At 56.5% G+C, this 27001-nt stretch overlaps 1 protein-coding gene across 1 annotated transcript; it reads left to right on the top strand.

The window, feature by feature from the left end:
* Nucleotides 1–7435: 7435 nt before the first annotated feature.
* GRIFIN (galectin-related inter-fiber protein) lies at nt 7436–9201 on the top strand. Its single transcript, XM_065919247.1, has 6 exons — nt 7436–7522; nt 7668–7799; nt 7926–8005; nt 8097–8256; nt 8788–8954; nt 9109–9201. Exons 1-6 carry the CDS (start codon nt 7436–7438, stop codon nt 9122–9124), a joined length of 642 nt encoding a protein of 213 aa, XP_065775319.1. The 3' UTR covers nt 9125–9201.
* Nucleotides 9202–27001: the final 17800 nt, after the last annotated feature.

The raw sequence follows: 27001 nt of genomic DNA, 5'->3' as shown, positions 1-27001 counted from the left end.
GCAGCCCAGCCTGGTGCTCCCTCCGCTCACCGCTGAATGCCGCCTCACTCTTTCCCAGCCCCCAGTGCTCCCAGGCTGCGGTGAGGCCGGCCCGCGTGCTGCTCTGACCCCAGGGCCTTTGCATCTACATCCCTCTGCCTCTCCTGAGCAGGCCTTTCTCGGCATGAGCTCTCGAAGCAGCAGCCACTTCCCCTCAGAGTTCCCTTCCTGCTCGAGCCGAAACAGCCCCCACCTCTGAAGAGCCGACTCGCTGGAGAAGACCCTGATGCTGGGAAAGACGGAAGGCAAAAGGAGAAGGGGGCGGCAGAGGTTGAGATGGTTAGATAGCATCACTGACTCAGTGGACATGAATCTGAGCAAACTCCAGAGGACAGGGGAGCCTGGCGTGCTGCAGTCCACGGGGTCACAAAGGGTCAGACATGACTGAGCGACTGAACAAGAATTCCACCCCTACCATCTCAGCCTGCGCCATTCCACAGAAATAGAATGCAGGCACAGATGCAATTTAAAATTTTCCAGTGGCCACATTAAAAAAAAAAAAGATTTTAAAACAGGTAGAATTAATTTTAATATTATTTTATATTTAACCCAGGGTTTCCCCAATGGCTCAATCGGTAAAGAATCCATCTGCAATGCAGGAGACAGAGGAGACTCGTGTTTGATCCCGGGGCTGGGAAGATCCCCTGGGGGAGGAAATGGTTAACCCACTCCAGTATTCTTGTCTGGGAAATCCCATGGACAGAGGAGCCTGTGGGCTATAGTCCATGGGGCCGCAAAGAGTCAGACAGAGTTGGGCAAGCATTCCTATTTAACCCAATACATACAAAATATTATCATTTTGTTCAGTTCAGTTCAGTCACTCAGTCGTGTCCAATTCTTTGTGACCCCACGGACTGCAGCACACCAGGCCTCCCTGTCCATCACCAGCTCCCGGGGTTTACTCAAACTCATGTCCATCGAGTCAGTGATGCCAGCCAGCCATCTCGTCCTTAGTTGTCCCCTTCTCCTCCTGCCCCCAATCCTTCCCAACATCAGGGTTTTTTCAAATGAGTCATCAGGTGGCCAAAGTATTGGAGTTTCAGCTTCAGCATCAGTCCTTCCAATGAACACCCAGGACTGATCTCCTTTAGGATGAACTGGTTAGATCTCCTTGCAGTCCAAGGGACTCTCAAGAGTTTTCTACAACACCACAGTTCAAAAGCATCAATTCTTCGGTGCTCAGCTTTCTTCACAGTCCAACTCTCACATCCACACATGACCACTGGAAAAACCAAAGCTTTGACTAAATAGATCTTTGTCGACAAAATAATGTCTCTGCTTTTTAATATGCTGTCTAAGTTGGTCATAGCTTTTCTTCCAAGGAGCAAGCATCTTTTAATTTCATGGCTGCAGTCACCATCTGCAGTGATTCTGGAGCCCCCAAAAATAAAGTCTATCACTGTTTCCATTCTTTCCCCATCTATTTGCCATGAAGTGATGGGACCGGATGCCATGATCTTAGTTTTCTGAATGTTGAGTTCTAAGCCAACTTTTTCACTCTCTTTTTTTCACTTCCATCAAGAGGCTCTTTAGTTCTTCTTCAATTTCTGCCATAAGGGTGGTGTCATCTGCATATCTGAGGTTATTGATATTTCTCCCGACAATCTTGATTCCAGCTTGTGCTTCATCCAACCCAGCATTATGCATGACATACTCTGCATATAAGTTAAGTAAGCAGGGTGACAATATACAGCTTTGAGGTACTCCTTTCCTGATTTGGAACCAGTCTGTTTTTCCATGTCCAATTCTAACTGTTGCTTCTTGATCTGCATACAGATTTCTCGGAGGCAGGTCAGGTGGTCTGGTATTCCCATCTCTTGAAGAATTTTCCACAGTTTGTTGTGATCCACACAAAGGCTTTGGCATAGTCAATAAAGGAGATGTTTTTTTGGAACTCTCCTGCTTTTTCTATGATCCAACAGATGTTGGCAATTTGATCTCTGGTTCCTCTGCCTTTTCTAAATCCAGCTTGAAAATGTGGAAGTTCATGGTTCACGTACTGTTGAAACCTTGCTTGGAGAATTTTGAGCATTACTTGGTTAGCATGTGAAATGAGTGCAATTGTGCGGTAGTTTGAGTATTCTTTGATATTGCCTTTCTTTGGGATTGGAATGAAAACTGACCTTTTCCAGTCCTGTGGCCACTGCTGAGTTTTCCAGATTTGCTGGCATATTGAGTGCATCACTTTAACAGCATCATCTTTTAGGATTTAGAATAGCGATCTAAAATCATTAATGAGATATTTTACACCATTTCTCTGCACTAAGTCTTGAAAATATAGTGTTTTTTTAATACTCACATCTCGATTCACACATTTCAGGTGCTCAAAGGCTAAGTGCAGTCAGAGGCTATGGAACTGAACGGTACAGCTTTTTTTTTTTTTTAATGCTACTGTCCTATTTTACTTTTTTCCTAGCACAAATCACTATCTAGAATGTTCCATGTCTTTGTTGAGCTAGCTATCATTTGTTGTGCTCTCCACAATGCCATGCAATAGGCACGCTGAACATGTTTGGGAATGAGTGATGGGAGGCTACGTGGGTCTGACTCACCCTCACCCGGGAGGGGTCACGGCCCCCGGGTCACAGAGCAGGTCACGGACGTTCACTCTCTAGAGAGCGGGGGCTTGAACCCATGCCTGGTGTCCTGCATCCCCTTGAGCTGTCGCCATCTCTGCCCTGGTGCTGGGCGCGGGGACTCTGGGTCCTCGAGGCACCCGCAGCCCCATCTTAGGCAGCTTTAGGATCCCCCAGCCACTTCCCTATCTAATTGGATTCCCAGCTCTTCCGCCTTCAAATGGGGCTGCTGCTGGGTCTGTTTATAAACCCGGTGCAGCCTGCTTCCCTGGCGGCTCCCGGAGCCCAGAGCCCATCTGGAGGAGTCGTTACAGTCCCCCGTCCAGGCCAGATGTCCGCCGGTCTGTCCCGCCCTGGCCAGCCCAGCTGGCCCCCAGCCTTTGTCCTCCGCAGAAGCCTCACCTTGGCCTCTGTGCCCGGCCAGCGGCCGCCGCACCCAGGCAGCCTTTCTGGCAGGCCCGTCTGGGCTGATTGAGCTTCCTGCACAATGGTACCATCGTGGGATGACTCCTGACTGGTACTGGTCAAGGCCCAAGAGGCCCCGGAGTCCCAGCCACATCCTACCCCGCCCAATCCAGAGCCATTAGGGAACCCTCCCCCTCAGCCCCAGGACCCCAAAGCAGCATCACCAAGGGCTTTGGGGGTCTCCTGAGCACGTCCTTTGACAGGGCAGGGTCGTTCCCAGCGTACCCCACCAGGGACACATGCACGCGGCCCACAGTAGCCTCAGGCTCTCCGTCTGTGAAATGGGAAGGGAGGCCCGTGCCTAGCAGGGCTGTGAACAGACGTGAGCTCACTTGGAGGCCTGCAGAGGAGGGGGGCCCTTGTAACACACGCAGAGCTGAGGAGCGCAGCTGTGGGAGCCGGGAAATGACAGAGGGAAGCTGGGCGGGGGGAGGCTCTGTCCTGCCTCCCAAATCCTGCCCCACTTCCGCAGGGCTGTGACTGAAGACAGCGGCTCCACCAGCAACCTGGGCCAGTGAGGTCTCCCCTGAGCCCGGCTGCCGCATCTATAAGCACGTGGTGAGACAGAGTGGGGGCCGGGCGCCCCCTCCTGGGGGCTGAGGCCTGACTGGGGTGGGCCTGCACCCCCTCCGGGAATCCTGTCTGGGCAGGAGCCCACATTTGCCGACAGGAATGGGGAAACCCCAGCCTTACCCCGACCAGCGTCGGATCTCCGTTGCTCAATTGCCCAGAGCCCTCCCTCCGTGTCCCTTGCTTGGGTCAAGGCCAGCTTTGCGTCCGTGTCCGGCTGAGCTCACGGGCAAAGCTCATGGTGCCCCTTGGCAGCCTCAGGTGGGGAAACCGACTCCCAGAGGCAAGGACTGTCTGCGGTCAAGGGCAGGCAGGCCGGCTTCCACTTGCAGGGAAGGACTGGAGGGAAAGGTAGGGCTTTCCTGGCGGCTCAGCCGTGAAGGATCAGCCTGCAGTCAAGGAGCCGTAGGAGATGTGGGTTTGATTCCTGGATCAGGAAGATGCCCTGGAGGAGGGGAAGGCAGCCCACTTGGGTATTCTTCCCTGGAGAATCCCATGGACAGAGGAGCCTGGTGGGCTAGAGCCCGTGGGGTCTCAGAGAGTCGGACACAACTGAAGCGACTTGGCACGTTTGCACGTGTGGAGTGAAAGCTGTGGGTGGGGAAGGAGGGGTGGCCCCAAGAGGGGAGACCTGCAGGGTCCCCACAAGAGAGAGGCCAGGCTGACGCCAAGTGTCCTTTGGGCCACCAGCCCACCCCTGCCAGGGAGGAGGCGACATCAGATCTGGTAGCCCCTGCTTGGCACTGACTGGGGTAAAACCTTATCACCCTCCACGTGCCCCTGCATGAGCTGATTCTCTGGGCGATAAGAGACTCGGCGGAAAGCAGGGGACACAGACAATGGCCTGGCACTGGGTGGGCAGCCAGGCCAGGAACAATGCCAGCCCAGATGAGGGAGGCGACGGTGGTGCCTAGCAGGAAGGCCAGGGAGGGATGGATCTCAGCCAGGCAGCAGAGGTGGGGCGGGGAGGGCTCCTCCCATCTTGGCCTTTCCCTCCCCAGGGCCTTTGCACACTGTTCCCTTTTCCAGTAACACCCTTCCCCTGAGTGCCTGTTCTAAGCTCAGTTCCAATGTCACCTCCTCCAGGAAGTCTGCCCAGACCAACTCATGTCAGTCCAGGTTCCCCCAGACACCACGATCCCTCCTCATATTTTCCCTCACGTGAAGCTGGACTTGCCTCAGACACTGGAAGTTCCCTGAGGGCAAAGGCTCTGTGGCTCTCTGTCTGTCTGTCTCGTGAACCACGGCTCAGGGCCCAGTGCAGAGTAGGGCTCAGCTGACGTTTGCTGAGTGACTGTGCGGGCGTCTGGTTGTGATGGGGGATATACCCCACCTGGCCAAGGGATGAGTGATGAGCACTGAGCTCACGGCAGGGGCTCAGCTGAGGCGTGACCGCGACCGTGCCAAGATGGGCGGGGTGCCCTGGATGGCTCTCGCGTCTCCCTTCTCTGAGCCTGGCCTCAGCTGCCCCCGGTGGCATGGCCAGAGCCCGAATATCCAGTGCAGGTGGCGCCATTTGCAGGGGATCTTCCGGAGCCAGGGATGGAACCTGCGTCTCCTACAGCTCCTGCGCGGCAGGCGGGTTCTTTACCTGCTGAGCCATCAAGGCTCCCTGTGGACGGTGGTTACCACTATGCCATGGGGCAGGATCTCTCGTCCGGGTACCTCTGCACCAGGCCCGTGCCTGGCGCCACCTGGCGATGGCGGCCCCAGGGCTGAGATGGGCCTCTGAGCCCAGGCTGCTGTCTGGGTGGATATCCTCCTTGGAGCTGGGTGGAGACCCTGCTGCCTGCTCTGGAAACCAACAGCCTGGGGCAAAACCGCACATCCGGGAGGGGGAGGGGCTGCGTCTGACTGCTCTGGCTGGGCAGGTCTGTTTGCTTCAGGCCCCAGCCCTGGCTGGCCAGAGACTCCAGGTGGGGGCACCGCCCCCGGGCCCCGCCCCCACACCTCGGGGACCCCTGAGGACAGCTGGACTCCATGACGTTGGGTGCACTTGCAGGGCTGCGCCAGCCCTGAGGGGCCTTCAGGGCCCCTGGCTGCCCGGCCACTCCTGGCTCCCACCCCATGTGGAGAGGTGCCAAAGCCACAGCGGTGGCCGTGTGCGGGCCCACGCCAGGCACAGGTGTCACGGGGTGGGCAGAGGCCCAGAGCCTGCCTGGGCCCAGTTGGGCTTCGTGAGGTCCCCAGGCTGGAGCGAACAGGCAGGCTCTCCACCCCACCTGCTCCAGGTTCAGTGTCTACCTGTGGCACAGTCCCCAGAGGCCCCCATGTACGGGGAGGCTGAGGCTCAGAGTGGGACAGGCCTGCGTGCATCAGGGGTCCCCCGGCTCCTCACCCAGGCCAGGGCTCTCGGCCACTGAGCCCCGGGGGCCCTCAGCCGGGCCCTCTGCTGACCTCAAAGCCAGGAGACAACAGCCCAGGGCGCTGCATCCACCCCAGGCTACCCTCCCTGCCTGGGGGAGAGGCGGGGGGCACAGATGGCGTTGTGCAGCTGGGAGGACTACGCCCAGAGGTTACCGGCTCTGGGCCCCCAGAGTGCTGGAAGCCTGCTCGGGACCCCTGAGTGCATGCTCTGCCCACCCCAGCCCGTGCTGTCCCCAGAGTCCAGGCCATGAGCGCCCGCCTCGCAGCGGGACTGGAGGCAGGACCAGGAGGAGCAGAGGCAGGAAGGGGCTTCACCTTCTCTGAGATCCTCGGGGAGGCAGGGGCCAGGGGTCTGCCGTGCTCGGGCCCCAGGATGACCCGGCCAGGTGGGGCCCTGGATGTGGGAGTCAGCAGGCTGGTGTCTGAGCCGGGAGGCCACAGCGGGCAGCCTCACCTCCGCTGCCCAGGGCTGCCCCCTGCAGGCCCCGCCGGCCCTGCCCAGCCCCCTGCCTGCAGGGGAGGGTGAAGCTGGCGCATGCCCGCGGGGTCACGGCCACCTCCTCGTCCCTTCCCATTACCACTACCTCCGCATCAAAATGACAGGCACACACTTCTCACCAGCACAGAGGGAGGCCAGGCCGGACCCAGCAGGGGGCGGAGGGAAGAATGACCCAGGGGAGTGGGGTTGGGGGGGGGCTGGCAACCCTGCCCCCCTGGGGCCCTGGGGGGCCAGATAAACCCCGGCCCCTGCGAGGCTGGGCAGGGAAGAGCAGCAGCCCCAGGAGCCACACACTCAGCCTCGCACACCACACCCCCACATCCAGCGTGCACATCGTGACTTGCTGACTCCCCCGCCACCTGGTCCCACACTCACCACACATCTGCACACTCGCTGCCCACGCACTGCATGCCCCACCCCCCGCGGCAGCCCTGGGCTCCGTGCGTCCAGCCTGGCTCCTCTCGGGCTTGGCTCCCTGGACAGTCCAGCCAAGACTCCCCCTTGGCCGCCCGGAAAGCCTGGGGAGATACTGCCTGTCTCCCCCGCATGCTCCCCAAGGACCCCAGCCTGGCCTGCTCCGTGCTCAGCTGAGGGGGCTCAGGAGCAGGCCAGCAGGGGTGTGGGGGTGTGGGAAAGGCCGCCCCACCCCATCCACCGCCAGCGCCCTGGAATGCGCTGAGCGCAGCGGCCAGCCTAATCCGCGTTCCGCCCGTGGGGCGGCTGAGCCCCTGGAGCAGGGCAGCCAGGGGAGGCCGGGCTGGACTGGGGGGCTTGAATCACCAGGCGGCCAGACGGCCCCAAAGTCCAGGGCACGGTGGGTAGGCCTCCTCTCTTGACCAAATGGGGGAGTCTGGGTCCCAGAGACCCTGGAGGCTGAGGCTGACTGGGGTGCTGCCTGGGCCACGCCTTGCCTCCAAGAATGGAGGAGAAGTGCTTTCCTGGGGGCCTGGGGGTCCTCGGAAGTGGAGTGAAGCCCGAGAGCCAGGCAGGCCCCCGAGGAGAGGGGGTAGGGAGGGGCCACCCTGTCCGGAGCTGGACTAGAGGACCTGCTGGTGGGGGTGGCGAGAGGCAGAGGGGGCAGGGAAGGCGGGTGACCTCATCCCTGGGGTGGGGCCCTGCGCCCCCGCCCAGCCCAGCCGCTATATCCCCAGGCTGCGCTGCTCCCCACAGAAGCCGGAGAGATGGCCCTGCAGGTGGGTGAGGCCTGGATTTGGGGAGCAGAGAGCAGGGCCCACTGGCGCCCCGCCAGCTGTGCTCCCCCTCCCCGGAGACTGCCCGGCCAAGTGGGCATGTTGATCAAGGGGCTGGGGTCTGGGCGTGGGCCACAGGCTGTGGGGCTTCCAGGGGAGGGGGTACCCCAGGGAGAGGAGGCCGGGACCCAGGCCCTCTGCCGCCCCTTCTGTCTGCAGTTTGAAGCCTTCCACGCGGGCGGCCTGGCCCCGGGCTGGAACCTGCTGGTGCAGGGACATTCTGACTCTGGAGAGGACCAGTAAGGGCCGCGCTCTCCCCCTCCCGGGTCCCCTCCTCGGCCTCTGCGGGTGACTGCCAGCCGCCCTCACCAACGCCATGGTGCCCCCCAGGTTTGAGATCAACTTCCTGTCTGAGACGGGCGACATCGTCTTCCACATCAAGCCCCGGTTCTCCAGCGCCACCATGGTGGCCAACACCTTCCAGGGCGGCCGCTGGGGCCAGGAGGAGGTGTCCAGCGTCTTCCCGCTGGTGCTCGGGGAGCCCTTTGAGGTGAGGGGCCGGGGCGAACCCCTGGGAGGTGGGGGAATCCGTGGGGCGGGAGGGGGAGGCCCGTGGGGTGGGGCAGGCAGGTGGGGGGAGGGTCTGTGGACTCACCAGGGCCACCCACTGCTTTGCGGGGTCGCACTGAGGCGCCCCGTGCCCCCGGCTTCCAGCAGCCCTGCTATCCCCGCTGGGGCTCCAGTTGAGTGGGGGGCTTATTGCAGATGCTTACAGGGGAGAGCCAGTTCGGGAGTCTCCCTGCTGGGTCTGGGGGCTGCAACCCCTGGCTGCCGGCTTAACCCTCTTAGGCGAAGGGAAGGGGCCCCCAGCTGGGGGCTCTGAGCCCCTGAGGGGCGGGCCTGCATGACGGGGGTGGGGGGTTCACATGCTGAGGGGACCCGGGCCCACCCACCTCCACGTGCTGAGGGGACCGCGGATCCACCCGCCCCTGCTGGGCCTCCGGGGCTCAGAGCTGTCGGAGCTCACGCAGGGGCAGGACGCGGGCCCCAGGGCCACAGGTCCCTGGCCTCCCGCCCCCAGATGGAGGTCAGCTCGGACGCGGAGCACTTCCACGTCCACGCCCAGGAGCACAAGGTGCTGCAGTTCGCCCACCGCCACAGGCCGCTGGCCGCCATCACGAGGGTGCAGGTGCTGAGCGACCACCGCCTGGCCCAGGTGGAGCTGGCCAGGAAAGGCCTGAGCTGGGGGTAACGTTCCGCCCGCGGGGCATCTTCATCCGGGATCCCACCCACCCGGGAGGGGTCTGTGGGCTCGGTCCTCCTGCCCGGATCCTCTGCGAGCCCGTGGGCCCGTGCGGGGGCGGGGGGCGGGGCTGGAGCTCAGGCGGGCCGATGCTTGCAGGGCCGGGGGCTACTGAGCTGTGTCGGAAGTCCCAGGATCGAGCCTCAGCCGTTGACCCTCCCATGTCCGGTGAAGCCCACTCTGGAGAAGCTGGGGGGAGAGGGCTCTGTGGTTCTGGGACCTGCACTTCAGCTCCACCTCCAATAAAGTTTAAGCAGGCTACAGGAGCTTGGCTGCAGTGAGACAGGGGTGGGTCGGTGCGGGGTGGGGGCCAGAAGCCCCTGAGACCTGTGTCTTGGGGATGGTCTGACCCTTAACTCATCCCCAGGACACGGGGGTCTGGGGGGCTGCGACAGACACAGGCTTGGGGTTGTTACTGTTCAGCCGCTCAGTCGTGTCCGACTCTTTGTGACCCCGTGGACTGCAGCACGCCAGGCCTCCCTGTCCTTCATTATCTCTCGGAGTTTGCTCAAACTCTTTTCCATTGAATCGATGATGCCATCCCACCATCTCATCCCCTGTCACCCCCTTCTCCTCCTGCCCTCAGCGGGGAGTCCTCCTCTAGGGGGTGGGGGTGGAAGTGGTGACGAGATTGGGGTGGGGGGCGCTCCTGGCCGGAAGGTCCCAGCTGGTCCTCACCCAGGACACCGGCCTCACACCCTCCAGCTCTGCCCCCTTGGGAAGTTCCCAAACTGTCTCCTCACCCCGCTTCTCGAAGGGTGGAGGGAAGGGGTCCCACCTGGACAGAAGGGCCCTTCTGGGTGTGGGGGGGATGGGGGAGCCCTGGGGGCCACGTCTGGGGAGAGTGCACACGGCTGGGGGTCCCCTGGCCCTGGTTTCAGAGCTCACCCATCCACCCCTCTATCCATCTCAATTAAACCAGTGGCAGCGCAATTTAGAATGAGTCTTAACAGGTGTCCGCCCTGTACGGGTGAGTGACAGAGACAAGTCAGGTCAGCAATCGCAGACACAGGAGGGCGGCTGTGGCAGCAGCGGCCCGGGCCCGAGAGGCAGCTCTGCGGTTCTGAGGGGCGAGGGGCGGCCTTGGCGAGCTTCTGACCCTCTGGGGGCCGGGCGAGCCCTCAGCTCACAGGGAGCGCTGGGACTCGTGAACCGACCCAGGGGAAGCCCGAGAGAGGGGCTGGCACTCATCCTGCAGGAATCCCTGGCAGGGTCCGCCCTGGTGTCTCCTGCTCCAAGGTTACAACGGGGAAACTGAGGCTGGGAGGGAAGGAAGTCAGCAGGGAGGGGCTCAGAGAGGGCAGGGCCCAGTGACCACCCCGGCTGGGGACCCCAGAGTGGAGGAGCCTCGGGGCACCCGGACAGAGGGCAGACACAGCGCCCCTGCCCCCAGGTGGGACAATGGCGGCCCCAGCCTCCAGCAGAGCGGCTTCCTTCCTGTCTCCGCTCACTTCCCCGCCTATGTCCACAGCCCAGCTGGCCCAGGAGCCCCTTCCCGCCCCCTCCTGCGGGAGGCCTGGCCTTTTGTGTTGGCCAGGAGGGGCTGGGGGCTGGCGGGCCGGTGGACGTGTAGCCGGTCAGGCCCCGGGAAGGACTGGGGTGGTGGGAAGGGGCCAGGGTGGGGTGGGGGTCCGAGCCCACGGCGGGGCTCCCCGCTCACGGTACGGGCCCCCTGCTTCACCTTGAGATGCCTGCTCACCCTCTCTGGGCCTGGTCTCCTTGTGGGCAAAAGGCTCCTCTCCTGGTGAAACTCTGCCTCCCCAAGAGGGATGCAGGTGGGAGGGCGGGAACATACGGCTTTCGTTTCCTTCAGTTCGGGGCAGGGGGTGCTGAGTCTGGGGACGTCCCGGGCCCGGAGGCAGACACACTGACTCCGGATTTTGCTGGGCTCTATTTGAGGGCCAGGTCTGCACCATCTCCCAAGGACTCGTCCGGGTATAGAGAGAACATTCCTTTTACAGGTGGGAGGCCGGCTCAGAGAAGTTAAGTGACTTTCCTGGGGTTGCTCAGCAGATGAGAGATGGAGCCAAAACATCCATCTGACAGAATTCACACACACACAGAGCATCCCTCGAAGTTGGTCCTGAGCTAAGGCTGCTTCAAATCAGCACTTCTGTGGGGCAAGTCAGACCTCAGGGGCCCCAGGCCCACTGTGTCTTGAGCCCCAGCTATGAAGCGGGGTGCAGGGGGCTACGGTCTCGGAGAGTGCTGCCGCAGGAGCTGTGTGCCGTGTGGTGACCCTTCCATGAACCCCAGCCCGCTCTCAGCGCAAAGGGCAGGGGGTACCCACCTGTCTACAACTGCACCACAGCCCCGTGGCCAGAACTGACACTGTCCCCTTGGCGCAGTGACACCGCCCCTGGGAAGCCCTCCCTGATTTCTGCTCCCCTCCACCTCCTGCCAGCCTCACATTGTCTCTTCTGGAGGCCGGGGACCGGGTCCAACGCCAGCCTCCTTCTCCCCCAGCCCCAGCCGCTCCAGAGCACGTCTAGCCCTGGAAATTGCTGAACGAGTGAGTGAGTGACTGACTTGGGGAAGACCACTTAGAGCTTTGAACAAGTCAGAGAACCCTCCCAGAAGGGAGCAGGGAACGGCAGAGGCCTCTACTGCTACCTCCATCCTGTTTGAGGTGGGCCGCACACCTGGGACTTGAGAGCAAACGCAACCGCTCCCCTCTGTGCCCAAAGGCCTCGCACTTCTGGTTTCTCTTCTCCCGCTGCTCGTCCACCTGCGTCCAGTCCTGGAACAGGAGCCATCTCTGCCCCAGGGCCTTTGTACCAGCTCTGCCCTGCAAATCCTCCCCCAGCGCCCAGCCAGCCTACCCCTTATGGTTATTCAGGCCCCTCTTCTGCACGCTGTCTCCCCGTAGGGACTGCTAGGCTCCCTGGCCGAGTTTACTCTCCACCACTGTTGCACTTGCTCCTGAGGAGCAAAGTTTGGTTCATGGGTTTAGCTGCTCCCAGGTTGGCCATCTCTCTCTCCCTGCCTGGACAGCCAGAGCCCAGACGGTCCCCCACTGCGCTCACCCCTTCAAACTAGGCACAGGAGGATGTGGGTCCAGAATGGGCAGCTGCTCTGACTCTTAAAAACCCCAAGTTAAGTTGCTGTCCAATAATGTCTGTTTTTACTAACAAATACTGACCACTACATACACAGAACGAGGCATCAACCTGCAAGCTGCCCTGGGGCTGACCAGTTCAGAGCCTCTGCTCTGAAATCCACTGTTGCCTGTCCAGTCCCACTGGGACAGGGTTACAGGTTACCGGGGCTGGGTGGGCAGGTGCCTTCCAGCTCCCCACCCCCTGTTCCGAAAGCCTCTCCACCTCCTCTCTGACCAGCAGAGGCACCAGACACAGGCCTGTCTCAACCCCAGTGGCAGGCTGCAGGGACCCGCTTCCAGGGCCCGCCAGGGAGTGCCTGGGCCCAGGGTTTGAGCTCCTGCAGAACAACAGTCTGGGCCGGAGGCCAGCTGCTGAGACGGGGAGAACCAGGCACGGCCGGGCCCTTCCTGTCTGCCTTACTGCGGAACCCCAGCCCTGGCCCGCACTGAATGACGTGTGTGTGCGCCCGTGTGTGTGTGTTAGTCACTCAGTCATGTCTAACACTTTGAGACCCCCTGGACTGTAGCCTGCCAGCTCCTCTGTCCGTGGGATTCCAGGGAAGCCCCCAGTGCGTGATGGACTTGAGCCAATTACAGCTTCTCTGACCCTCACTTTTCAATTGGACACTTGGCCTTGGAGAGGGGGGCGTGGGGCAGGTGTGATTTGCCCCAGCTCCCCTCCCCGCCCTGGCTGGAGCCCCTGACCCCTCAGTCACCGCACAGCACCGCCCTGAATAAGGGGCTTGACCCTCCCGGTTACCTCTCCCCACCCGTCGGCCGGAGCTGTCTTTTCAGCACCGAGGCAGTGACTCCAGCCCCGAGGGTGAGGGCCCCAGCCAAGGGAAGCCTCTGCCCCCAGCCCCACAAGCAGCAGCCCTTCTTTGCGGAAGCCCCGTGGACATCAGCTGACTCAGGGAGGCAGGGCTCCTCCCGTGGGAATTGAGCCCCCAGCCCCGTCTCCCCCCGGCAGGCTCTCCTGCAGGAGGCGGAGGTGGTGCTACCGTGCTGGGGTGGTTCACTCCAGCGGGTCCTGGGGGGCTGGCCTGTCCACCTGGGAGGCCTGTGGAGGGCGGGGTCCTGCACAGAAGTGGGCTCGGCCTCCTCCCTGGGTCGCGGCTGTGGGTTTTGTTGGGGGGCGGCGCCTCTGATGTGCCGATGGCGTTCCTGCTGGCCTCACTGCACTCAAGCGCCATCTTCCCCACCCCAGCCCGTATTGGTCCCGTGGGTAGGGTGGTGACATGGGAGGAACGTCCCCTCCCCAGGCCGCCTGGTCCTCTACAGGCCTGGGCTCATGTCTTCCTCCCCAGAAGGAGAAGGGCAGCCCGGGGACCCTGGGTCGGGGGCTGAGAAGGTTCCGCCAGGCAGAGGGGAGAAGAGCTGGGAGCGGAGGAATCGGGATGGGCGGGAGGCATCAGCATCCTCCTCCTCTGGGGCCCTCCAGGGGGGCTGGGTCCATCTCCCAGCTTAGAGGGGGGGCACCTCTGAAAGTCAGGTACTGTTCCCCGGGGGAGGGCTGGCTCTCCTCCAGAGCCTGGGCCATGCCCCCACCCCCACCCATTCTCCTCTCTGTTCACTGTCCCTTCCCACATGGGGTCTTGGTGATGATTTCAGGGGTTAAAGGCAGCCCAGCTTTGGCGGGATAGAACTTGCCAAGAGAGGGCTCAGTTGTGAAAAATGTGAGAGATGTGACGTCTGGGACCCGGGGCCCCCAGGGGCTCGGCAGAGAAGCTGTCTTTTCTAAACACTTCGCGGTGACCTCACTTATCTTCACAAGAGCCCTCTGAGGTTGGTCCCGTTGTCGATTTTTAGACGAGGGATCTCAGACACGGAGAGGGGGAGACGTTTGCCTGAGGGCACACAACATGGGCCCTGGGAGAGCTGGGATCCGAACCTGGGCAATCTGATTCCGGAGCTTTCTAGACATTTGTGTGGATGTTGTTGGAAAAAACATGTATATGGATACACATTTAGTGCTATTTCCATCGCTTTTCTTCCTTTTAAGAATACTTTTCGCAGTTACTGACGGCCGTGCGGGTCTTCACTGCCGCCTGCAGGCTCTCTCCAGCTGTGGACGGGGCAGCGTGGCTGCTCTGGCCATGCAGCCGTGGCTCAAAGCGCTCAGGGTTTAGTGGGTGCAGCGCGCGGACCCAGCGGTCGTGGTGCGTGGGCTTAGCTGCCCTGCTGCACGTGGGATCTTCCTGGACCAGGGAGCAAACTCATTCTCCTGCATTGGCAGGCGGTTTCTCAACCACTGGACAACCAGCGAAGTCCTCCTTACTGTTTTATTATTTTTTTTCAATGACATTTTGTGTTTGCAAACATGGATTTTGTAAACACCATTTGGGGGGGGGCTCTGACCCCCCCCAGCTGGGGAGGCGTGGGTCTCTCTGGCCCTGGCAGAGGCCCACACTCATGTCTGATTCCTGCAGGTCTGAGAGGGGGTCTGGGGGGGCAGGCAGGTAGTGGGAAGCGGGTAGAGCCAGGGGCTGTGGCCCATCCAGGCCCCGAGGGAGCCCAGGGGCTGGCTGGAGGGGACCCTGCGTACTCTGGCCAGCTGCCTGCAACCTCCTGGATCCTGGAGAAGGGGACTGCCTCCTTCTGGGAGCGCCAGGCCCTGGGCCTTGTGGGGGTGGGGGCGCATGGAAGCGGGGCGTGAAGGAGGTGGCCCGCTCCTACGGCCCCTGCGGGAAGGCGCCTCCAGCCGCACCGTGACCCGGCCGTGCCTCGACTGGACCCTGGCTGTGGCTTCAGGACCCTGGAGACAGCCCGCCACCCTCACTTCAGCCCCCGCCCTCCCTCCAGCCCCGAGCCTCGTTCCCGTGTGCTGAGCACTGCCCTCCCTGACAGCCAGCCTTTCAGAGCCCGCTCGCCTGGGACCGGTTCCAGCCCACGGGACAAAGCGGTAACCAGGGCCGCAGGCCCGACTGACCCTGGACGGGCAGTTGGCTCCGCTGCCTGGCAGGGCCCCTGCCATGGTTACAGCCCGCCCAGGGCTCTGCTCAGAGGCTGGCATTGTCCGGGTGTCAGAGTGTGGTGAGAGCGCGGGAGCCAGGCGGGCACTCTGGCGAGGGCTTTCCCACGCTCCGGGCTCTCAGCCACCCCGGGGAGCTGAGCGGGCACCAGCTTTGGCACCTGGAGAAGTGGGGGCCCGGGGAAGAAGCGTGCTGGGAAGTCAGGGTCGGCCTTGGGATGAGGCTCTGAGTCAGGGCCTGAGGCATTCAGATGATGAGCGCAGCTCCCCACCTTTGCGAGGGAGTGTCAGCAAAATGACGGGACTGCTGTGACGCGAACCGTGAACACATCCAGGCTGACGCGGCCGCTCTACCAGTTCCGTTCCCAGGCGGACAGGAGCACGCGCGGCTCAGACGCCCTCAGGCCTCCAAGCCTCTGCCCCACTGACCACTCTGCCTAACTGCCTGTCAACCAGTTCTGTCCCTGGGCACAGATCTTCCGTAACCCCTCACCACGGAGCAGGAAGGGACACTGTTTCACTTGCCCCTTTTAAAACACACACCAGCTTCTCTTTGGACACTTGTCCTTCCCTTGTGCACTGTGGTCTTGGGGCGAAGAATTTCCCCCCTCAGAGGCTGAAGGTGCCTGGAGGGTCTTCCTCCTGCGCCCCCTCCCTCCCCTGGGTCAGCCCAGGGTGGGCCCTTTGGCGTTGTCTGCTGGATCTGGGTCTTGAACGAAGGACACAAGAATGGGTCTACCAACTGCACCCACCACCCCATGGTTACCACAAGGTAAATCAAACGCTGAGGAAAAACACGGAAGCAGAGACTTCGCTGGTGGTCAGGGGTTAAGACCCCACCCTTCTACTGCAGGGGGCATGGGTGGAATCCCTGGTGGGGGAACTAAGACACCCCATCTCTGCTGTGGGGCACAGCCAAAAAATAAAATAAAATCCAGTGTCAAATTGTTTTAAAACATCTTCAAAAAAGATATGAAAACAGCAAGAGAAAAAGAAGTCTCGCATTCACAGAACAACAGTAGGATGATGACTCACTTCTTAATAGGGAGACGAGTGGAAGGACATACTCAAAGTAGTAAAAGAAAAAGAAGTCAACCCAAAATCCTATATCCAGCAAAACTATCATGAATGAAAGTGAACTGAGAACATTTCCAGGTTTATAAAGTCCAAGGAGAAGCACTGCAGGCAGACCTGCCTTACAAAAAATACTAGAAGAAGTCCTTCCGGGTGAGAAGAAATGACAAGAGACAGTAACTCAAACCTACAGAAATAAATGAAAAGCACTGAGATGGTAAAAATGTGCATTAAGTAAAAGACCGGGTAAGTGTATTTTGATTTCTTACCTTTTTTAAAAGACATAAGATTGTGTAACTAAATAAGGATAACGCTGTATACTTTAATAAATAATTTTACCACTGTATTTATGACAGATATACAGATGTAACACATATGACAATAATAGCACAAAAAAGTGGAGGGAGGTAGAGTTATAAATTATATGGAATTAAGTCAGTATTATTCAGAAGGAGATGCTGATAAGATGCATATGTAAACCTCATGGCAAACACTAAGAAAATTACTAAAAATATAGTTTTAAAAAATCAACAGAGAGACTTCCCTGGTGGCCCAGAGGTTAAGATTCTGCTCTTCCAGTGCAGGGGACCCAAGGTTTCATCCCTGGTTTGAGCCCTAAGATTCTGCATGCTACAAGTTGCAGCCAAAACAACCCACAAAAACAGAGAAATTAAAGTGGTGTGTGTGTGTGCATGCATGCTAATTCATTTCAATCGTGTCCGGCTCTGTGCAACCTTATGGATTGTAGCCTGCCAGGCTCCTCTGCCCATGGAGGAGGAGAATGTCCATGTCATTCTCCAGGCAAGAATACTGGAGTGGGTTGCCACACCCTCCTCCAGGGGATTTTCCCAACACAAGGATCAAACCTGCTTCTCTTTCGTGAATATTTATGTGAGTTATGTGAATAATTACATTAAATATGAATTTGAGTCTAAACACCCCAATCAAAAGGCCAGTGCTTTCAGACTGACAAAAATTTTGCATGACAAAAAAATTTTTAAATCAAGATTCAACTCCATGTTGTCTAAACCTTAGATTCAAAGACACAAATAGTTGAAAGAAAATGGACAGAAAAATACACGTGCAAACATCCGGCCACAAAACAGCTCAGGTGGCTGTATCAACATGAGACAAGACAGACATTAACATAAGACATACGACTAGAGACATTTCATAATGATATGGCAATTATAAATGCATGCATCTCTAATGTAAGAGTCTCAAAATACATGAAGCAAAAGCCGACAGAACTGGAAGGAAAAAATTAAACAACGCAGTTGGAGATTCCAATACCCTACACTGGATAACTGATAGCACAACTCGTCAGAAAGTCAGGAAGGACAGAGAAGACGTGAACAACACTGCAACCAACTAGACCTGACATGTACGGACACCCCACCCAGCAAGGGCAGGAACACATTCTTCCCGAGCGTACCTCGGACCATCTCAGGACAGAGTGTGTGCATGGCCACAGACCACATCTCAAGATACTACACAAAGCATGTTCCAGCCACAGTGGAATTAAATTAGAAACCAACAGCAGAAAATCATCTGGGAAATCCTCAAATATCTGGAAAACAAACAACATGTTTCAATAAAACATGAGTCAAAGAAGAAATCACTAGAGAAAAAACGGAATGTTTTAAACTGAATGAAAATGCATGCATGCAGGCTTAGTTGCTTCAGTTATGTCTGACTCTTTGCAACTGTATAGACTGTAGCCCACCAGGCTCCTCTGTCCATGAGATTCTCCAGGCAAGAATACTGGAGTGGGTTGCCATGCCCTCCTCAAGGGAACCTTTCCGGCCCAGGGATCGAACCCACAACTCCTGAGTCTCCTGCATTGGTGGTGGATTCCTTACCACTGAGCCACCCGGAAAGCCCAGATGAAAACGCAGCATATCAAGCACTGCAACAAAAGCAGTGCTTAGAAGCAAACCATAACTCTGGACACCTAGATCAAAAGTCTCAAATCGATAACATAAGTTTCCACTTTAAAAGCTAGGAGGAGAACATTAAACCCAAAGCAAGCATAAGGAAGGAAATAATAAAGACGAACACAGAAATCAATGGTAGCAGAAAAACAAAAGAGAAAATCAATGAAACCACAAGTCGTCTTTTAAAAAAATATTGTGACTTCCCTGGCTGTCTAGTGGTTAAGACTCCATGCTTTCAGTGCAGGGGGCTAGGGTCCGATGCCTGGTTGGGAAATAAGATCCTACAGGCCGAGCCAAGCTGTGCTTAGTTGCTCAGCCATGTCTGCCGCTTTGCAGCCCCACGGACTGTAGCCCACTAGGCTCCTCTGTCCACGGGATTCTCCAGGCAGGAACACTGGAGTGAGTTGCCATGCCCTGCTCCAGGGGATCTTCCCAACCTAGGGACTGAACTTAGGCTTCCCGCATCGTAGGTGGATTCTTTACCGTCTGAGCTACCAGGGAAGCCCATGAATACTGGAGTGGGTAACCTATCCGTTCTCCAGGGAATCTTCCAAGCAGTGTGGTGAAAAAAGTAATTTTTAAGAGTTAAAAAAAAATAAATCCTTAGTTAGACTGACCAAAAAAACCCACAAAAGGGCAGAAGGTATAAATTACCAAATTCAGGAACAAAAGAGGTGAGAACACTTACCCTATAGAAATAAAGGCTTACAAGAGAATATTATGAACAACTTTATATTAGCAAAATAAACAACTTAGATGCAATGAATAAATTCCCATAAAGACTCAAAATTTAAAAACTTACTTAAGAATAAATTGAAAGTTGGAAAAGACCTACAGCAAGGAAATTGAATTAGTAACTTAAATTCTTCCCACAAATAAAAGTCCATCCCAGATGGCCTTACTAATAACTTCTACCAAACATTTGAAGAAAAAATAATACCAAATCTCTCACAAAATGAAAGAGGAAACATTTTCCAACTCATTCTATGAGGACATTCCCCGACACCAAAACAAAGACATCACAGGAAAACCACAGACCAATATCCTTATGAACACGGATGCAAAAACCCTTAACAAAATATTACGAACTGAATAGAGTGCCATGTAAAAAGGATTATACACCATGACCAAGTGGGATTTATTCCAGGAACGCAACGTTGGCTTAATATTCTCAGATCAATTAATGTAATATTCCCAACTGACAAAAGAGAAGAGAAAACCCACAGGATCACCTCAATAGATGCAGGAAAAGCATGTCACAGAGTCTAATACCCATTCGTGATAAAAACTCACAACAGATGAGAAATGGAGGGAATTTCCTCAAACTGATAAAGCAGTCTATGAAAAGTATGAATAATACCATGCTTCATGATGAAAGACTACATTTCCTCTCTAACGCTGGGGAAAAAAAAAAAAGGATATCTGCTCTTGCCACTGTTATTCAACATTATACTGAAGGCTCCAGCCAGTGGAATAAACAAAAATAAAATAAGATAAAACAAAAGAAATAAATGAAAGGCATTCTGGTTGCAAAGGAAGAAGTAAAACCGTCGCTTCTCACAGATGACACAGTCCTGTTAAATCCTAAGACATCTCCCCCCAAAGCTATTAGAACTAAAAAATGAGTTTAGCAAGGTAGCAGGATTTAAAATCAATATACAAAAATCAATTGTATTTCATTTAAAAAATATTTTTATTTGTTTATTTGGCTGTACCGAGTCTTAGCTGCAGCATGCTGGATCTAGTTCCCTGAACAGAGATCAAACCCAAGCCCCCTGCATTGGGAGTGTGGATGGATCCCTGGGTCGGGAAGATCCCTTGGAGAAGGAAATGGCAACACACGCCAGTTTTCTTGCCTGGGAAATCCCATGGACAGAGGAGCCTGGTGGGCTACAGTTATGGGGTCGCAAGAGTCAGACAAGACTTAGGGACTAAACCACCACCACCAGGATGGCTAGAATCAGAAAGACAGTAACAAGTGTAGCGAGGACTGGGGACATTGAAACCCTCAGGCATTGCTGCTGACAACCAAATGGTGCATCCACTTTGTAAAACAGTCTGCAGTTTCTTTAAAAAGTCAAACTTCCATGCGACCTAGAATTTCTACTCTCAGGAATCTACTCAAGAGAAATGAAGACATATGTCCACACACAGAGGTATCGATATATGAATGTGCACAGCATTATCTCCACAGTGTTCCCCAACTGGAAACAATCTAAACGTCCATCCACTGAGGAAGGGCCAAACAAGACGGAGTCCATCCAGACAATGGGATACTATTCAGCAATTAACAAAGTAAGTACTGATACCTGGGACAACCGAACGAATCTCAGAAACACGCTAAGTGAAGCCAGACACACAGGACTACTAATACTGCAAGATTCAATATAAGTGTTTGGAAAAGGTAGACCAAAAGAGACGGAAAGCAGGTCAGTGATTTCCTGGGGTTCCAGTGGAAGCAGAGTGGGCTAAACAGACTTGGGGGCACTTTTGGTGTGATGGAAATGTTCTAAAACTGGATCGTGGTTATGGTTGTATGACCCTGTAAATTTACTAGAAATCATGTACAAAGGGTAAATTTTGTGTGATGTTAATTTTACCTCGTCAACAAACCTATTTTTTTTAAAAGAAACAAACGTGTATTATTCTGTGGTATCATAGTATCTGTGTTTGTTGTGTTATTTTATTGTGAGAAAAATACAATAACCATTCATAATCACTAAAAATAAAAACTCAAGACGCAAATCTAGAGCTTCCCAGGTGGCGCTAGTGGTAAAGAATCCGCCTGCCAGTGCAGGAGATGCAAGAGATGTGGGTTTGATACCTGGGTTGAAACCATGGAGGAGGGCATGGCAACCTACTCCAGCATGCTTGCCCGGAGAACCCCATGGCTAGAGAAGCCTGGGGGGCTACGTCCATGGGGTTGCAAAGAGTCAGACACGACTGAAGTGACTTAGCACCCGCACACAGATGCAGATCTAACAAAACACGTATAGGACTTTTATGCTGCAAATTACAAAATACCAAAGCAAGAAATAAAAGACTTAATAGTGGAGAGACAGACTTTCCTCATGGAATATAAGGCTCAACATAGTAAAGATGTCATTTCTCCCCAAATTGATATACAGATTAATGCAATTCCTGCAAAGATCCCAGCAATATTTTTTTTCCCAGCAATATTTTTTGTAGAAACAGAAAACAGTACACTAAAATGTATGTGGAAAGACAAACGAACTCAGCTAAAACAACTCTGAAGAAGAATGAAAGGAAAAGAATTACTCTGTTCAGTTTCGAGCCTTACTCGACAGTGACAGTGATCAACAGCGCATGGTGTGGGTGGAGGGTAGACACACAGATGGAGGGAACAGAGAACTTGGAAAAAGCACTGCGTAAGTACAGCCAGCTGATTTTTGACAAAACTGCAAAAGCAATTCAGTGGAGGAAAGATTGCCTTTTCAGTAAACAACGCTGGAACAATTGACTAGCCACAGGCAGAAATAGCAAACTTCAGGGGCATTGCTGGTGGTCCAGTGGTTAAGGATCCGCCTTGCCCCGCAAGGGGCACCAGTTTGACCCCTGGTCCTAGAAGATCCCACATGCCACGGAGCCACGAAGCCTTAAAGCGCAACCGCTGCAGCTCTCACGCCCAAAGCCTGCGCACGGTGACGAGAGGCCCCTGCTCCCCGCACCTAGAGAAAGCCCACACGCCTCCACCAACACCCAGCACAGCCTAAAAGAAATCAATTTAAAAAATGTAAACTTCAATCTAAGCATCACAATTTATTTTTAAAAATCAACTCAAATTAATCATGGATTTAAGTGTATAATAGAAAACTTTTAGAAGATGGCATAGGAGAGCTTTGGGACCCAGGACTCGATGGAAGAGTTCTTAGATCTAACACCAAAGTCACAGTCTGTTAAAAAAAAAAAAATGAATAAGTTGAATCTCATCAAAAAACAAAAAACAAAAAACCTCCTGCTCTGTAAAAGACCCTCTTAAAGGACAAAAAGACACATGCTTGCAGAGTGGGAGCAAATATTTGCAAACCACACATCTGACAGAGGACTCATTTCCAGGGTTTGTAAGAACTCTCAGAACTACATTAAAAAAATCCAGTGAGAAGATGGACAAAAGACACACCGAGCCACTTCTGCTGGGGGGCCCTCACAAGTGGACAAGTGTGTGCGGGGGCTGGACCCGGTCCGGAGCCCAGGGCGGGGCGGGGCGCGGCGGGGCCTGCCGCTCTCTGGCAGCACCACGCATGCGTGCACCTGCCCGTATTCGACATCACCCCCCGAACAGAGGAGGCCCAAGGACCGACTCGGGCCTGGTGGTCCTGGGGCCACGGCCTCGGGGCTTCAGGACCCGGGGGAGGCCCAACAGGGGCCCTCGGTGAGGAGTGACCTCCTCAGACAGCAAGTAATGGAGCTGACTGTGAGGGGGTGAGGGCCACGCACCTCTCTCCTGCCAGCCCATCACTGCAGAAAGATTCACCAGGCCGGGGGACTGCCCACGCCCCTTGGAAAAGCCCTTGGATTTCCCAGCAAAGGCCCCGCCCGGCAGGCGGTATTCCTGACCCGAGGCTGCCCCCTGGCGGCAGACACGGGGACACTGCAAACCCAGCCCCCAGCCGACCCGGGGACCCGGTCACCTTGCCTGGTGGACCCCTCCGCAGAGGTCCCACGTGGCGCTAGTGGTAAAGAACCCACCTGCCAAGACGCGGGTCCAGTTTCTGGGTCAGGAAGAGCCTCTGGGGAAGGAAATGGCTATCCCCTCCAGTATTCTTTCCCAGAGAATCCCATGAACAGAGGAGCCTGGCGGGCTACATGCATGGGCTCGCACGGAGTGGCGGACACGACTGAAGTGATTGAGCACGCACGCCTCCCCAGAGGGGACCTCGCTGGTGCCCATGTTATCCGGAGGAGGGTGGGGAAAGCCCTGGGGTCACTCCAGAGCTGCAGGCCAGGCTTGTGTCTGGCCCCTGGGAAGGCCTCTGCCTGAACGGAGCCAAAATCCTGGGGCAGCTGCTGGGCGTGACCTGGAGGACTTCGATCTTGGTCAGACCCCTCTCTCACTTCACTTTCCTTATCTATGAAACTGAGACAGCTACGGTGCCCACTCCTCAAACTTACACAGTCTATTCTGGCGGCCTCTGGTCACTTGTGACCACCTGAGCACTTGAATGGCATCACCGACTCAACAGACATGACTTTGAGCCAACCCCGTGAGCTAGTGATGGACAGGGAAGCCTGGAGTGCTGCAGTCCATGGGGTCGCCAAGAGTCGGACACGACTGAGGAACTGAACTGAACTGAGCACTTGAAACGTGAATTGGTATGTGCTGAGTATAAAATACACACCGGATGTTGAAGTCTTGGTATAAAAAAAAATTTACATTCAGGCTATAAAATAGCTTATAATATTTTTTATATGATTCACAAATTGAAATGATATTTTGGATATATTGAGTCAAATATATTGTTAAAATTCACTTTTTGCTTGCTTAATTTTTAGGGAGATTAAAGGAAAGGTTTAAATTAACATGTGGTTCAAAGGGTTGTTGGGAAGTTTCAATGAGATGGCACGGTGACCAGGTTACCCTGATAAACGATGGCCACGTCAGTCCCCGCCGGAACAGCCGAGTGTGCTTGGCCACTCAGTCCTGTCTGACCCTGCGAGCTCATGGACTGCAGCCTGCCAGGCGCCTCTGTCCACGGGATTCCCCAGGCAAGAGTACTGAAGTGGGGTGCCCTTCCCTCCTCCAGGGGACCTTCCCGACCCAGGGATCGAACCTGTGTCACCTGCATCTCCTGCACTGGCAGGCGGGTTCTTTATCCCCACGCCCCCTGGAGCAGAGTGGCCGATGACAGGAGGAATTTCCTCAAAATCTGGTTTTATCTGGAAAACTGACAGTAACTCTGAATTCTGTTCTTGTGCTTCTTTTCGAAATTTTTCTTTTTAACAACACTTGAATTAGTCAGCAGCTGAGGAAGAGGTGCCCCCTTTTACCTAGCGGGTCAGCAGGGCAGGTGATCGCGGCCAGGCCGCCTCCGTGAGCAGCAGGCCCAGCCCCGCTGCCCTCAGCCCCGCCTGTCCAGCCCCCTCCCGCTGCCCCGACTCTGCTAACAACAAGAGCTAGAACTGTCTGCCTCATTCATTCCTCAGGAGTAGCTGGGGAGACTCAGCCACACATCTCCTGGGACACCCCCACAAGACGGCCCAGAGCAGGGAGTGACGCTCCTCACAGACAGAAAGCAAGAGAGTGAGCCCCACGAGAACTCGGCCCGGGTGAGTTCTGGAACTGTCCATCACGGGGGCAGACAAGCCACAGGTGGCAGCTGAAGTCGGGAGAGGAGTGGAGGTCAAATGTGGGGAGATTTGGGGGAAGACACGGTCCTGGCTGTCACGAGAACAGGGAGAGAAATCAGCGGGCTTTGAGGAGGAGGTGATGCCGCCTGAAGGCCAGGGCGGTTCTCAGAGCCCCTCCCTGCCGCAGCTTTCGGCAGCGGCCTCCTGTGCCCGCTCCGTCACTCAGGCTCTTGGCAGCTGATGCTGGTTAGGGGCAGAGCATGACCACCCCGGGCGAGTGCAGAGTCGCCCCAGGCGGACACGGCCTTGTCCTAAACGAGGCCCCTCCTGGAGTCGTTGGGGCCACAGGGTCCCCTGGGGTGGCTCCTGATGCTCCACACTCGCTGGGCGAGTGGACGGCCAGCAGCCCCATCCTCGTGCCTGAGGAGAGGATCTGCATGCACGCCCGCTGCGTCCTCGATCACAACCAGCACAGGCACCAGCTGCTGCACCTTCCTGCACTCCAGCCGGTCCTCTGACCACCCTCCCTCTCTCTGGCAGGAGTTCACGCATTCACGAATGCATGCGCGCGCGTGCGCGCGCACACACACACACACACACACACACACACACACACACACACACACACACACACACACACACACACACACACACCCCACACACGTATGCGGCCAGGCTGCATGCCAGTTACTGCCTTCACACCCTCCGAGTGCACAGGGCTTGGAGAAAGGCTGAGAAAAGTGGATGCTGTGATAGCCAATTCTTACATAACACTCAAGGTGTTTGGCCAGGACAGAACGTGTTTCCATTCAAGACGTGACCACTGCTGAGCAGAGAGCACATTTCGGCGTCTTCACCAGCTGAGAGGTTTGCAGTTTCTCAAAGCCCCTCAGAAAGCCTACAGCATCTTTCGCATGCCTGTCTCAAAGTGTCCTCAGGAAGGCAAGGCAGAAGTTGAGCGCTAGGATCACTGATTCCCCCAAAGCAGTGACAGGCAGGGGCCAGGCTCTGACCTCCACTCTTAAAAAGAAATTATTTATTTGGCTACACTGAGTCTTAGTTGCTCCATGCGGGATCTAGTTCCCTGGCCAGGGATGGAACCGGGCCCCCTGTGTTGGGAAGATAGAGTCTTAGCCACTGGACCACCGGGAAGTCCCCTGACCTCCACCCTCACCAGCTTTCGCATGAGCCTCTCTTTAACCTGGGGAGATGAGTACAGTAGCTGTCTTCTGGGATCTAAGCCATCTAATGAGGGAGAGGCCACAGGTCTGTGTGGTTTCTGAGTCAGAGAGAGGCGGGCTGGGCTCCCGAGTTAGGAAGAGGTTATCCAGCCACTGGGGGCAGTGAGGTAGTAAGCCTCCTGCCACGGCGGGTGTGCAAGGCAGAGCTGACCCAACCTGCTAGGGAGACTGCTGTGGGTTCGGGGTGACCCCAAGATCTCCTCCCACTCAAACATTTTCTGGTGCCAATTCCTTCAGCTGCACAGACGTTAGAAGTGTTTATTTACTCGACAAGCCAGATTCGTGGGGGTGGGGGGTTCACCAAGGAACAGCCTCCAAGGAGAGTCCAGCAAAACAGCCCCCGCGCTGCCCCTGCAGCCCTCTGCGGGCGCACAGAGGGTCTAGGCGGGGACACGGATGTTGGTGGAGGAGAGGCAGGGGAGGGCGGGCTGTGGAGAGAGCCCGCGGCCAGGGCGGGCGGGGGCAGGGGTGGCCGAGGGGAGCCTGTGAGGGGGGCCCCGCCCGGCGGCGGTGCTGGAGCCTGGGCCTGGCCTCCGCCAGCCGCGATGGGGCGCTGGCAGCCCTGTGCGTGCTGGGAGTGGGCTCACAAGGGCCTGGGGTGTGGGAACACCCACAAGTACCCCGTCCCAGAGCTCGGGCAGGCTCGGGGCTGACTTGGCGTCCCTGGCCTCCCTGCTGGACAGGGACATTCAGGTCCAGCTCGTCCGGACAGGGCCCCCGGGAGGCCAGCACAAAGGCAGAGGGCGCCCGGCCAGGTCCTAGGAACCCTGGGAGGCAGCGTGCGGGGCTACGGCGGGGTATCCATGGGGACCACCTTGACCCCATTCAGCTTAGAACGCCACGGCCGCAGCCCCGAGGAGCTCAGAAAATCCATGTCTCCGGGCATCTGAGCAGGCTAACTCACGGCTTGCACCTCACCTCCACCTGGCACCTGCCTGCGTCTCCAGGCCTCGTCAGGTAACTACCTCTCCAGGTGGGTCCCTCAGCCCGGCCAGAAGCTCCGGGCTGGGGATGGGCTCAGGGCTGCTTGTCTTCTCAGCGCCTGCGGCGGGGTGCCCCTTCAGGAGGCTGTGGGAGTGTGGGGGCGGCACGCACCCTCAGTACCTGGTTGACAGTGAGTGTTAGTTGCTCAGTCAGGTCTGACTCCTTGCAACTCCATGGACTAGAACCCCAGCTGCTATATCCATTGAATTCTCCAGGCAACAATATTGGGAGTGGGTAGCTGTTTCCTTCTCCAGGGGATCTTCCTGACCCAGGGATGGAACCCGGGTCTCCTGCACTTCAGGCAGATTCTTTATCATCTGAGCCACCAGGGAAGCCCTTGGTCAAATACCTCTGTATTAGAACGGCGCCGTTCTGA

The sequence above is a fragment of the Muntiacus reevesi genome, chromosome 2 (assembly GCF_963930625.1).
Source record: "Muntiacus reevesi chromosome 2, mMunRee1.1, whole genome shotgun sequence".
In the NCBI taxonomy this organism is placed as follows: Eukaryota; Metazoa; Chordata; class Mammalia; order Artiodactyla; family Cervidae; genus Muntiacus; species Muntiacus reevesi.
Note: the sequence above shows the minus strand (reverse complement) of the source record. Positions and strands in the feature narration are given on the sequence as shown.